This window comes from Limulus polyphemus, unplaced genomic scaffold (genome assembly GCF_000517525.1).
Source record: "Limulus polyphemus unplaced genomic scaffold, Limulus_polyphemus-2.1.2 Scaffold5911, whole genome shotgun sequence".
In the NCBI taxonomy this organism is placed as follows: Eukaryota; Metazoa; Arthropoda; class Merostomata; order Xiphosura; family Limulidae; genus Limulus; species Limulus polyphemus.
The window spans coordinates 1-15,525 of NW_013671521.1; the positions used below are offsets into that span (position 1 = coordinate 1).

A 15,525-nucleotide genomic window follows, 5' to 3' on the forward strand; every position below is an offset into this window, starting at 1 on the left:
CTACAAATTGATACTGATGGAAGGGATAAAAGGTTAATTTGGACAAGGAAGATGACATATATAATCTGACAAGTACATCACCTACAAATCGATACTGATGGAAGGGATAAAAGGTTAATTTGGACAAGGAAGATGACATATATAATCTGACAAGTACATCACCTACAAATTGATACTGATGGAAGGGATAAAAGGTTAATTTGGACAGGAAAGATGTAATATGTAACTTCAGTTGCGTTTACAAAATCCACCTGTAAAAACTTCTAGATCGATTTATTTGATATCGGAGTTTAGTAACATGATTTCAGACTAACCTGAATTCGCTAAAATGATCAAACATTCAAATAAGTTATACTGGTTGAAAACACCGTCTACAGCATGTTCACCATATGAGAGTCAATACTGAAACGCGGGCTAAGAAGTCTGTCTACAATATATTATACTGGTTGAGAGCACTGTCTACAGTATGTTATACGGTTTGGTAAACTTTCTAGAGCATGTTATACTGGATCACAAAACTGTCTACAATATTTTATACTGGTTAGGAGCATGTTATAGCGGTTGATAACGTAGACTACAGCGTATTTTACAGGTTGAGAACAGTGTATAAGAACACTATCTACAGCACGTATACCGGTTGAGAAATTGTACACATCATATTATACGGGTTAAGAACACTGCCTACGACAGGCATACCGGTTGAGAACATTGTATACATCATATTATACGGGATAAGAACACTGTCTACGGAAGGTATACCCATTGAGAGCATTGTATGCATCATATTATACGGGTTAAGAACACTGTTTACGGCAGGCATACCGATAGAGAGCATTGTATACATAGTATAATGGGGGTTGAGAATACTGTCTTCGGCTTGTATATCGGTTAAGATTCATTGTGTACATCATATTATACAGTTAATGAACACTGTCTATGGCAGGCATACCGGTTGAGAACATTCTCTACAACAAATTATATGGGTTATGAACACTGTCTACGGCAGGCTTACCGGTTCAGAACATCGTATACACAATATTATACGTTAAAGAACACTGTCTACGGCAGGTATCCTGATTGAGATTCATTGTAAGAATCATATTATACGGGTTGCGAACACTGTCTACGGCTGGTATTCTGGTTGAGATTTATTGTATACATAATATTATACGGGTAAAGAGCACTGTCTACGAAAAATATACTGGTAGAGAACAATGTATACATAATAGTAATTAAGTTGAGAACATTGTATACATCATATAAAACGGTTATAAACACTGTCTACGGCAGCAATGCCGCTTGAGAACATTGGATACATCATATTATAGAGGTTAAGAACAACGTCTACGGTTGAGATTCATTGTATACATAATATTATACGGGTTGAGAACATTATATACATAATATTATGCATGCTATGAACACTGTATAGGGCAGGCATACCGGTTGAGAACATTGTCTACATTACATTATATGGGCAAAGAACATTGTCTACGACAAGAATGCCGGTTGAGAACATTATCTACATCACATTATATGGGCAAAGAACATTGTCTACGGAAGGTATACCGTTAGAGAACATTCTCAACAACATATTAGACAAATATGAACACTATCTATAGCAGGAATATCGTTGGAGAACATTGTATACATCATATTATAACGGTTTAGAACACTATCTTCGGCTTCTATATCGGTTGAGAACATTGTATAAATCATATTATACGGTTATGAACACTGTCTATGGCAGGAATATTGGTTGAGAACATTGTATACATCATATTATAAGAGTTTAGAACAGTCGACGGCAGGTATACTGGTTGATATTCATTGTATACATAATATTATACGGGTTAAGAACACTGTTTATGAGAGGTATACCGGTAGAGAACATTGTATACATAATATTATACAGGCTAAGAACACTGTCTATGTCTGGTATACCGAATAAGATTCATTGTATTATAATATTATATGGGTTAAGAACACTGTCTACGTGAGGCATAACGGTTGAGTAAATTGTATACATCGTATTATACAGGTTAATAGCACTTTCTACGGCAGGCATACCGGTCGAGAGCATTGTCTACCTCATATTATACGGGTAAAGAATGCTGTCTATGGTAGGCATATTGGGTGTGAACATTGTATAAAACATATTACATGGATTTAGAATACTGTCGACGGTAGGCATACCGGTTGAGTACATTGCTTACATCATATTATACGGGTAAAGAACACTGTCTACGACAGGCATACCGGTTGAGGACATTGTATACATCACATTATACAGGTTAAGAACGCTGTCTAACGCTGGTATACTGGTTGATATTCATTGTATACATAATATAATACGGGTTAAGAACACTGCTTATGACAAGTCTACCGGTAGAGAACACTGTATACATAATATTATACAGGCTAAGAACACTGTCTACGTCTGGTATACCGAATAAGATTCATTGTATTATAATATTATACGGGTTAAGAACACTGTCTACGTGAGGCATAACGGTTGAGTAAAGTGTATACATCATATTATACAGGTTAATAGCACTTTCTACGGCAGGCATACCGGTCGAGAGCATTGTCTACCTCATATTATACGGGTAAAGAATGCTGTCTATGGTAGGCATATTGGGTGTGAACATTGTATAAAACATATTACATGGATTTAGAATACTGTCGACGGTAGGCATACCGGTTGAGTACATTGCTTACATCATATTATACGGGTAAAGAACACTGTCTACGACAGGCATACCGGTTGAGGACATTGTATACATCACATTATACAGGTTAAGAACGCTGTCTAACGCTGGTATACTGGTTGATATTCATTGTATACATAATATAATACGGGTTAAGAACACTGCTTATGACAAGTCTACCGGTAGAGAACACTGTATACATAATATTATACAGGCTAAGAACACTGTCTACGTCTGGTATACCGAATAAGATTCATTGTATTATAATATTATACGGGTTAAGAACACTGTCTACGTGAGGCATAACGGTTGAGTAAAGTGTATACATCATATTATACAGGTTAATAGCACTTTCTACGGCAGGCATACCGGTTGAGGACATTGTATACATCACATTATACAGGTTAAGAACGCTGTCCACGGCAGGCATTCGCAACCTAAGACTGGAAATTGATGCTATTTGTTATTATTGCGTATTGACTTTGGTTTACGTTGTATGTACGTGTGTAAGTGTACACACTGTTGTATAGTTCAAATGTACGATACAAATAGCGAGATATTACGACGTAGATGTGTTTGTTGTTGTTTATAAAGCTTTAACTTTGTCCAGTGAATATCATTACCGTATAATAATTCTATTGTTAATTATTCTTTGTAAATACTTTAGATTAATTTGAATAATAGTCTATAGTTCAAGGCTTAAATAAAGATTTCATAGATTAAAAAAAATCATGAACGTCCTTCGGAAAATTTATATTATTTCTTGAAATATTTTCATTTAATCAAAATAAGCAATGTTGGCGTTTGTTGTTCGAATAACAACATATTACCTTTTTCAAGATCAATACTGTTAAAGGATATAAAGTTTGAAATGGTTTGAATGGGTAGTGAAAGAAACTTTATAACAAACTTATGTCGAAAGGAAACATTTACTAAGTAAGGTGTATTTTACACACTACAGATATTCAATTATTATAAGTATGAATTAATGCTTTATTATCTTACGATTCTCAGTCCTGGGGAAATTAAATCCCAAAAAATATTAAAATTCCTGTTTAGAGGTATTACTTTCTCGTTGGCATAACGAGTGAATATATTATTTGCATTTAAAAAAAGATAGTAAGCACAATAATTGACCGATTTATTAGAAGTCACACATTCTTTTGAAGAATTACATCATACCTGATTTGCCAGACAACTCTATCAAAGCTGTTATGTAGACGCAGAAAACAAGTGATTTTTTTTGAACGATAATAGCGTTTCACATTTCTCCACTTCAACTACACAAAGAACATTACGAAATCTACCACATTGTAGAAGACAACCAGTGATGTTTAGAACAGTATTAAGTTTAAGATAGCTCCTGCCGAGCTTTAAAAAGGACATTATGAAATTTGCTTTGAGGTTTAGAACAGCAGTGAGGTTTTAGGTATCTCCAGCTGAACTGTACAAAGATTATTGTGAAAGTTGATATAAAGCTGTACCCAGCTAGTGGTCTTTAAAGTAATCTACAAATGAATTATATAATGGATATTATGAAAGCTTCATTATAGCAGCAAACAACAAGTGGTCGTTTGACAAGTAGAAAGGTTTCATATACCTCAAGTTGAATTACACAAATAATATTATGAACCTTCCATATTGCAACTGGTGTTTAGATTAGTATTAAAGCTTTACATATCTTCACGCTAGACTGTACAAAGGTCATCATGAAAGCTGCTATATAGCTGTAGTCAGTCAGTGGTCTTTTACATAGGAGCAAATTTTCACTTATCTCCAACTGAATTCTGCAAAAGATATTATGAAAGATTCCTTACAACAGCGTTGGTTATTGGAAGAGTAGCAGGCTTAAGATACATCCTTTTGAACTCTAAAAACGACATTATGAAACTATTGTATAGGATTAGACAACCAGTGGTGTTTAGAACAGTAGTAGGGTTTTACATATCTCTAGCTAAACAGCACATAAGGCCATATTAGAGCCGCTATAAATCTGTCGATAGTCATTGGTCTTCAAAACATCAGCAATATTTCATTTATCTTAAAATTAACTATACAAAAAGTATTACGAAAGCTTCTTCATAGCAGCAGATATTCACTGGCCTTTAGAACAGCAAAAAGGTTTAATATATCTCCAACTAAACTTTACAAAGGATTGTGAACCTTCATTATAACATCAAACAACCAATGGTGTTTGAAACAACAGTAAGTTTAAAATTTCTCCGGCAGAATGATAAAAGCGTCTATATAACAACAGAGAACAAGAGGTACTTAGAATAGTGGTAAGGTTTCACTTATCTCTAGTTAATGTACAAAAAAGCCAATATGAAATCTAATATATAGTAGCAGACCACAATGGTATTTAGAACAGTGGTAAGGTGCCAGCATTTCCAGCTGAACTATTCAAAGGCCATTATCAATACTTCTATATAGCAGCAGACAACCAGATACGTTTCAAACAGTAGTAAGGTTCAGATATCTTTAGTGGAACTCTAAAACGAACATTATAAAAGATTCTACATAGCAACTGACAACCTGTGATTTTTGGTATAATAATAGCAAGTGTTGACGTATCTGCAACTGAACCATACAAATGATATTATAACAGCTTTCATATAGCAGCAAATAACCAATGGTGTTTAGAACAGTGATAAGTTTAAGATTTCTCCAGCTGAACTCTAAATTGGACGTTATGAAAGCACTAGAGAGCCAGTAGTGTTTAGAACAGTGGTAAGTTTTCATCTGTCTACAGCTGAACTATAAAAAGACCATTATAAAAGCTTCTATATAACAGCAGACAACCAGTGGTCTTTAGAACAGTAGTAAGTTTTATATGTTCTACCTACAAATATAAAGGACACTATAAAAGCTTCAGAACCAGCTGGAGAATGAGACCTTAAATAGTAAATTAACACTGTTTAGACCACCAGGATCAGCTGAAAGATGAGATTTTAAGGAGTCAATTAAAACTATGTAGACCATCACGATCAGATGGATTATGAGATCGTAAAGAATAAGTTAAGATTGTTTAGTCCCTCAGAATCAGCTGTAGGACCATCAAGATCTGATGCAGGATGGGAACATAAGAAGTAACTTAAAACCATTCGTCCTTCAGGATCAGTGGAAGATAAGATCGTAAAGAGTGTGTTAACACTGTTTTTACCACCACAATCAGCTGGGGGATAGTATCTTAAGGAGTAGATTAATACTGCTTAAATCATCAAGATCAAAGGGAGGATAGGATAATATGAAGAACGTTAATACTGTTCATACCATCAGGACAAACTGGGGGATAATATTGTAAGGATTATATTAAGACTGCTTAAACCACCAGGATCAGTTGAAGGAGGGGATCATCAGATTTAAGTTATAGCTATATAAACCGTCAGAAACACCTATGTAATAAAATGATAAGGAGTAAGTTAACCCTGATTAGACTGTCAAGATCAGCTGGAGAATTAGATCGTAAAGAATATGTTTACGTGCTTTAGACCAAGAATGAGCTGAAAAATAAGATCGTAAGGAAAAAGTTAACACTGTGTAGATAACCAGAGTCAGCTCGAGAATGAGACCGTAATGAATAAATTAACACTGTTTAGATCGTCGGGATCAGATGAAGGATGAGACTATAAAAGCAATTTAACACTCTTTAGATCATCAGGAACAGCTGAAGGATGAAATCTTAAGGACTAAATTAACACTTTTGGGATCATCTAGATGAGCTGCACATAAAGATAGTAAAGAATAGGTTAACACTAGATAAACCAACTGAGGTTGAGATTGTAAGGAGTATGTTAAAACGTTTTAGACCATTAGAATCAGGGGTAGGATAAGGTTGTAAGGACTATACGGACAGACCGTCAGAATCAGCTGGAAGAGGAGATGGTAAGGAGTACGTTATCACACTATGTAGACCATCAGGCTCAGCTGGAGGATGAAATCTTAAAGAGTACGTTTATACTATGTAAACCATCAAAATCAGCGGGACAATTAAATCATAAGGAACAAGTTAACGTTATGCTGACCATCAGGATCAACGGGAGGATCATATCTTAAGTAATAAGTTAACACCGTTTAGATCTTCAGTATCAAATGTAGGTTGAGATTGTAAGAGAAGAATTATCACTAAGTAAACCTTCAAGAAAAGTTAGAGGATGAGATTGTAACCAATAAGTTAAAACGGTTTAAATTACCAGAATTAGATTGAGAGTGAGAACGTAAGAAAAAAGTTGACAATATATAGACCATCCAGGTAACCTTGATAATAAGATCTTAAAGTGCAATTTAAATCATATTATGCCATCAGGATCAGTTGGAGTATGAGATTATATGGAAAAAGTTTAAACTTATTATACTATCAGGATCAGCTACAGGATCAGACTGTAAGGAGTTAATTAACACTGTTTATAGATCATCAGGACCACATAGAGGATGAGATAATAAGGACTAAAATAACATTATTTACATCATCAGGATCAGTTGGCAGGTGAAATCTTAAAAAGTAAATTGACACTATTTAGAATATCAAGATCAGTTGCTCGATGGGATCATAAATAGTTAACTATTTTTGGATCATCAGGATCAAATGAAGGATAATGTCGTAAGGAATAAGATAACCCTCTTCAGGCCATCAGGATAAAATTAAGAAGATGTTATAAAAAGTAAATTAACAATATTTAGACCATGACAATCACTTGGAGAATAAGATTGTAAGGGATAAGTTAAATCAGGATCAGTTGGAGAATGAGATCAAAGGAATAATTTAACACTATATAGACCATCAAGCTCGGCTGAAGTATGAGATTGTAAGGAATAATTTAACACTATATAGACCATCAAGCTCGGCTGAAGTATGAGATTGTAAGGAATAATTTAACACTATATAGACCATCAAGCTCGGCTGAAGTATGAGATTGTAAGGAATAATTTAACACTATATAGACCATCAAGCTCGGCTGAAGTATGAGATTGTAAGGAATAATTTAACACTATATAGACCATCAAGCTCGGCTGAAGTATGAGATTGTAAGGAATAATTTAACTCTGAGCACACCATCAGGAGAAACTGGACGATGATATATTAAGGATTAAGTTAACATTGTGTAAGCTTTTAGAATTAGCTGGAGGAAGAGGTCACAAGTTAAAACCGTCAGAATCAGCGACTGGATAAGATAGTAAAGAGCAAATTAACCCTTTTTAGATCGTCAGGACCAGATGCAGTATGAAATCATAAAGAGCAATTGAAAAATATGTAGACCATCAGGATCGACAGGAGGATGAAATTTTAAGTACAAGGTTAATACTGTATAGGCCACCAAGATAAGCTAGAGGAAGAGATCATGTGTACCAAGTAAGCACTGTGTAGAAAATCAGATTCAGCTAGAGGATAAGATCGTAAGGAATACGTTGACACTGTATAGACCATCAGAACCAGTTGGAAGGTGATATCTTTAAGACTAAGATATCATTGTTTACACCATCGGTATCAGCTGAAGAATAATATTTTAAAAAGTAAGTTGACACTGTTTAAACCATCAGGATCAGCTGAAAGATGAAATTGTAAAGAATGAGTTTATACCATCAGGAACTAAAGAATGAGATCGTAAAGACTAAGTTAACATTGTTCAAACCATCAGGATCAGCTGAAAGATGAGATATTAATGAGTCAGTCAATAGTGCTCAAATCATTAATTTCAAATGGAGAATGAGATTGTAAGAAATAAGTTAACAATAGTGTAAGACATGATACGCTGGAGAATGAGGTCGTAAAGACTAAGTTAACATTGTTTAAACCATCAGGATCAGCTGAAAGATGAGATATTAATGAGTCAGTCAATAGTGCTCAAAACAATGTGTAAGACATGATACGCTGGAGAATGAGGTCGTAAAGACTCAGGATCAGCTGAAAGATGAGATATTAATGAGTCAGTCAATAGTGCTTCATTAATTTCAAATGGAGAATGAGATTGTAAGAAATAAGTTAACAATGTGTAAGACATGATACGCTGGAGAATGAGGTCGTAAAAAATAAGTAAAAAAATGTTTAAGCCGTCAAATTTAGCTGAAGGATGAGAGCGTAAAAATAAAATTCACACTGTTTAGACCATCAGGATGAGGTGGAAAAACATAAGCTAAAACTGTTTAGACCAAAAGGATCAGCTAGAAGATGAAATTGTAAAGAATGAGTTATCACTGTTAGAGGAACTAAAGAATGAGATCGTAAAGACTAAGTTAACATTATTTAAACTATCGGCATGAGCTGGACGATGAGATCAAAAGGAGCTACTTTAATCTTTGTAGAACGTCAGGATGAGGTCGGGAATGAGATTGTAAGGAATAAGTTAACACTTTCACAGAGTAAGAATCAGCTGGAGAATGAGGTTATAAGAAAGTAGTTGAAACTGTTCAGACCTTCAGGATCAGCAGAAGGATAAGACCTTAAAGTGTAAAGTAAGCTATAGGTGGAGATCATAGGGAGTAAGTTAAAACTATGTAGATTATAAAGAACTGCTGGAGGATGAGATCTTGAAAAGTAAATTAATAAAATGTAGACCATCAGGATCAGCTGAAGGATGAGATTGTAATGAGTAAGTTAACACTATTTATACCATCAGAACCAGCTAAAAGATGAGACTGTAAGGAATAAGACAGCATTATTTACACTATCAGGATTAGATGGAGGATAAAATCATAAGAAGTAGCTAACACTGTATAGTCAATAAAGATCCGTTGGAAAATGAGATAATAATGAATAAGTTAACACTGTATAAACCATCAGGACCAGCTAGAGGATGAAAGCGTAAGGACTAAGATAATACTGTTTGCTCCATCAGGATCCACTGGGTGATGATATTTTAAAGATTAAGTTAACACTGTTTAGATCATCAGGATAATATGGATGACGAGATCATAAGAAGTAAGTTAAAACTCTTTAAGACATCAGGATCAGCTGGAGGAAGAGATCAGATGTAGTAAGTTAACACCTCTTTAGTTCATAATAATCAGCGAGAGGATAATATCATAAAGACACAGTTTAGATCATCAGGATGAGTTTTTGGTGGAGATCATAAAAGTTAACATTATGTACACCATCAAAATTAGCTGGAGGAGGAGATAGTAAGGATATAATGTAGACAATCAGTATCAGTTCGGAGATGATATCCTAGCTAATGAATTAACACTGTTTAGAACATCAGGTTCAACTTCAGAATAAAATTGTAAGAAGCAAGTTAACACTGTAGACCATATGAAACTGATGATCCTATAAAGGACTTTTGAGTTTGCACTATTTAAAATAAGATTAAAATGTGGTTTGATACTGACAGAACGTATCAGAGTGCAAAAATTGTTGAAGCTTTGTATGATGTATCGAAAATTCTGAAATTAACTGTTAAAAACAAAAGAACATAAACAAATGACTAAAAGAAAAGACGTCATTAAAACTTAAAGTAAAAACCGGACATATAATCGTAAGAAACTAAACTAATTGACGAGATATATGTCAAGAAATTTAGGAGTATACACAAGAAATCTTGAAATAATGGTTGGAGCATTTTATTGTTGTTGTTTATGATGGTTTTTCGGTGAAGGACACACAATGGTCTACCTGCACTCTGTCCACTGCGGGAAACCGAACCTCGGATTTTATAGTTTTAGCTCTGGAGAATTACCAATGAAACACCAAGGGAGCCATTTAACAGAAAAACCGGTTTAAGCAACCGAACAATCATATCATAATGAAAATATTAAGGTATAACTCGAAGCCCTCAGTATAAATTTTTACCATCTTTAATTCATAAATGTATGAAATTATCAAACAAAAACTTAAAAATTAAATAAAAGTAGTAAGAAAAAACAGAAAAAGAGCAGTTAGGCGACAACAAATAATAGACAATGTCAAGAAGTAAATTAGAAACAGCTACAAACTGAAATAAATACAGAAAAATAACTTTATCGTGGAATGAAAATTTTAGGGTAGGAGATTCTGATTGAGGTACGTTTCAAAGGAATTTATAAAGAGGATAGAAGATGAAGCTCTGAGAGACTAATGGGAACAGCACTGAGTTGATTAAAAAGATCCACTATGAATGTTTTAAAGTCGAGAGGTAGACTATTAAATTGTTGGAAGTTTGTGTGTGTGTGTGTGTGTTTCATACAGCAAAGCCACATCGGGCTATCTGCTGTGTCCAACGAGGGGAATCAAACCCCTGATTTTAGCGTTGTAAATCCATAGACTGGGGACTTGTTGGAAGAAAGAAATATTAACGTAAGTAGACTTGCGAATATCTTGTGTGAAGCTAGAAAGTGTGATGTGAAGGAAACTTCAGATAAGAATGTACAACTTCACCATAATGTGTTAGTGGTATAATCTACTTCACTATAATGTGTTAGTGGTATAATCTACTTCAGTATGATGTGTTAGTGGTATAATCTACTTCACTATAATGTGTTAGTGGTATAATCTACTTCAGTATAATGTGTTTAGTGGTATAATCTACTTCAGTATAATGTGTTAGTGGTATAATCTACTTCAGTATAATGTTTTAGTGGTATAATCTACTTCAGTATAATGTGTTAGTGGTATAATCTACTTCAGTATAATGTTTTAGTGGTATAATCTACTTCAGTATAATGTTTTAGTGGTATAATCTGTCAAAACAGTCGCGTTAGAGTGTTACAGAAATTTATTACAAATATGTACTTCATAACTTTAATGAATTTTATAGAATTCTATAATTTGTATATTTTATATTATACAATTACATTACCGTCAGCGGTAACTTTGAGAGTTTATATCACTAAAACTCAGGATTCGAGAGTCATAGTGGACAGAACGCAAATAACCAATTGTGAAGCTTTGTGCTTCAAAACAAAGATAAAAGCGAACAGTTATATTACTTTGATATAGTTATATATTTAATATTTCTTTGAATATTTTATAACAATTCTTTAATTTGCATGGTCTTGCTATATTCGCACTTCGCTTTCCATTCTTATGTTCATCGACTTTACTTAGCTTGTACTTATTCCGATCAAGAATTGACTCATTCCAATGTACACAAAACAAATTACTGTTTATTACTGGTAATAAATAACACATAGATTTAGAATAGGCTTTACTTCTTACTGGCAACATATTACTTTCTTTCTTTGCCTCTTTCTCTTTTCCCTATCTTCTCTTTTTGCCGTTGATCTCCTGTCTTATATTTTCCTTTCTCGAAGCCATGTCGAACTGTTTCCTTTCTTTTTTACTTTGCACCTGTTTCTCTTAAATCGAATTATAACGTTTGATGACCATAGGAGGTCTTGTAGTTTCCATGTCAGCTGAACTTAAAAAGGCGGTTTCAACTCTCAAAGTTTTTAGCGGAACATTGATAATTTCAGTGTCTTTTAATATGTCACATTACAATTCATAGTCTTCGTCTAGATATTTTATAAACTTTATAGTGTCTTTTAATATGTCACATTACAATTCATAGTCTTCGTCTAGATATTTTATAAACTTTATAGTGTCTTTTAATATGTCACATTACAATTCATAGTCTTCGTCTAGATATTTTATAAACTTTATAGTGTCTTTTTATATATATATCACATTACAATTTATAGTCTTCGTCTAGATATTTTCATAAACTTTACAGTATCTTTATATATATCACATTACAATTTATAGTCTTCGTCTAGATATTTTATAAACTTTACAGTGTCTTTATATATATATCACATTACAATTTATAGTCTTCGTCTAGATATTTTATAAACTTTACAGTATCTTTATATATATCACCTTACAATTTATAGTCTTCGTCTAGATATTTTCATAAACTTTACAGTGTCTTTATATATATATCACATTACAATTTATAGTCTTCGTCTAGATATTTTCATAAACTTTACAGTGTCTTTATATATATCACATTACAATTCATAGTCTTCGTCTAGATATTTTATAAACTTTACAGTATCTTTATATATATCACATTACAATTTATAGCCTTTGTGTAGATATTTTTATAAACTTTACAGTATCTTTATATATATATCACATTACAATTTATAGTTTCGTCTAGATATTTTCATAAACTTTATAGTGTCTTTATATATATCACATTACAATTTATAGTATCGTCTAGATATTTTTATAAACTTTACAGTGTCTTTATATATATCACATTACAATTTATAGTTTCGTCTAGATATTTTATAAACTTTACAGTGTATTTTAATATATCACACTACAATTCACAGTTTAGATATTTTATAAACTTTACAGTGTCTTGCGTTCTTGACTTCTCTCTTTCTTCTGAGTAGCTTTAGCTTTTAACTTCTGCTCTTTGCCACAAGCTGGTCGCACATGCTAACATGTTTCGTGACTCAGTTTTGTCTCAGGACCAACTGATGTTTAGTTAGTCAAATGGACCCTTAAAATCTCTACTATGAGAAGGGAAATCATATTGTAGCTTAGGGAACTTCTTGAAATGCAAATAGCACAAGAAGCAATCTCATCTCCCAGTTAAGAGGATTTTCTTGTACCAATCCTCCTAGTGTGGTCTTTATTGCCCATTTGGTTGGGGGTCTATAAGATCTATTGCGTTTCATTTTCATTCCTGTTGCTTTCCATAATCCTTGCATTGTTTTTAATTGATAATTGCTCCCTAAATATGAATCTAGTGTTACTGCTTCTGCATATGTAGTAGCAGAATTAACTGTCAGGATATCTTTAATCTCTTGCTCTGTTACTTGAACTAATAACTGATGAATTAACCATTGGAATTTTAATGTTCATTTCCCTCTTATCACTTAGACAGCATTCTGGAGAGCATTTTACATAAGTCTATACCTCTCCAAACATACCTGGCTAGTAGTTGCTTTTACTGGTTCTATTTGTAATGTTAGCTACACCTACATATCATGCCCTAACTCTAATGCTGTCTCTACATTTCATTGGGAATAATACATGACCCCTACAACCTATTTCATCATTTCTATTACATTTACGTCTCAGCACTCCTTCCCGCTAGTAATAATTATTTCGTCCATATTGGATTACTTCTATTTACTCAACTTGGTTTCACTGTGGCATTTATCCAAACTTTCATATTCTATCTGCCATTTAATTTTATGTCTTGGTCGATATTTCCTATTCTAACAGCAGTTAAAAGTTCGTCATTATTTGTATTATCCACTTGATGATTTATTTTTCACTAACTCATACCCTTGTTTCAAAGTTTTCTATAATCCAGTTTGTTATCTAGCTACTTTGGATACATGTTGCCATTGCTACTGATGCATTTTGCAACTTGACAGCTTCTAACTTATTACAAAAGAAAACCAAATGTAGAATACTATCTGCCACCCTTACGACTATTTATTTCACTTTCAAAATCTCAACATTTTGTGCCTAACATGAAGAAAATTTTATTCAATAAACAATGCAGATTTTTTTTTCAACAAAAAAATTGATAATAATTTAGATGAATATAAAACTTGATTTTTTTAGGTTCAAGCGTAACTTAGTCGTAAGCCTACCTGGACTGCGAATACGAGGATTTCTGGTTTGAGTCACGTTGCCACAATAAACTGACTCTGCTCTTTGGGGCCATAGGTACATTATAAGATTTAAGGTCAAATCCCAATGTTCAGTCAAACAAGAGCAGCTCAAGAGTTGATGGTGAATGCTACTAACTACTATTTTCTCTGTAGTTTATCATTTCAAAGTTAGGAACGACTATCTGTATAGCTTTACGCAACACTTCTAAATAAAATAACAATAATTTCTTCTTTAATTAGGGTTTCTACCTGTATCTCTACTTCGGAAGTATATTATTCCTCTTCTATGTCTACGTGTTTTTGTTACGTCGAGAAAGTACAGATGAAAACATCAGTTCTGTTCGAGCTCCATCGTTCTTCCAACGTTGCATCAGAAACCTTGTCCCATTTTACCGCAATACTGGTTTTAGTATTGGCAGCAGCAGCAACAACAATCACAAGAAGAAAGTGAGTGATGGTCCTCACTGCGGAAGTTTTTATCTCCGGCTTGGGGCAGTAGGTATGTGAATGTCACACATAGAAAGTAAGTCTGCTCAATGTACCTACTGTATTGTGGTCATGGACTTGTTCCGAAAAGCTTCTTTGCAATACGGTACTATTCAAAATAATCTTTAAAGGCCAAACCTATCATAACAATTAGATGTTATTAGTTTAAAATATTAAAAACATAAGTTTTGTTATTAAAATCATTTGAACCAAAAATTGACACAATCAATGACTACTGCATTAGAAAGTTCTGTTAAGAAAATATAATCTATTGATTATTGTCTCTCCTCAAAATTTCATTTATTACACACACTTCTCATTTCGTTTATTACACACACACTTCTCATTTCATTTATTACACACACACTTCTCATTTCATTTATTACACACACTTCTCATTTCATTTATTACACACACATTTTTCATTTCATTTATTACACACACACTTCTCATTTCATTTATTACACACACACTTTTCATTTCATTTATTACACACACACACTTCTCATTTCATTTATTACACACACACTCTCATTTCGAACCGCAGTAAACAAATTAAGAGGAATGTGGAAAACAACATCTACGGTTAACGTGTTTTTATAACAGTCTTTATTATGGTACACAATTGGAAGTCTCTTAAAACAAACTTTTGGTAAGTGTCGAAAAAAATTAGTTTTTTTTAATTTAGTTGAGTGATAAATATTTACTGTACAGAATACACCCCTTTGCTTTGTTGTGCATGGGGATGTTTTCTATATATATATATATATATATATAA

General features: G+C 33.3%; 1 protein-coding gene across 1 annotated transcript in view; it reads left to right on the forward strand.

Moving 5' to 3' along the window:
- Positions 1-14,211: 14,211 nt before the first annotated feature.
- The window catches only part of LOC106473128 (otopetrin-2-like), a gene marked incomplete at its 5' end in the record, with an annotated part of 18,223 nt that continues 16,909 nt past the window's right edge, over positions 14,212-15,525 (forward strand). The window contains 2 exons of the mRNA XM_022401623.1: positions 14,212-14,266; positions 14,502-14,760. Coding sequence (XP_022257331.1) covers positions 14,212-14,266; positions 14,502-14,760 — 314 coding nt within the window. The remainder of the gene's footprint in view (positions 14,267-14,501; positions 14,761-15,525) is intronic.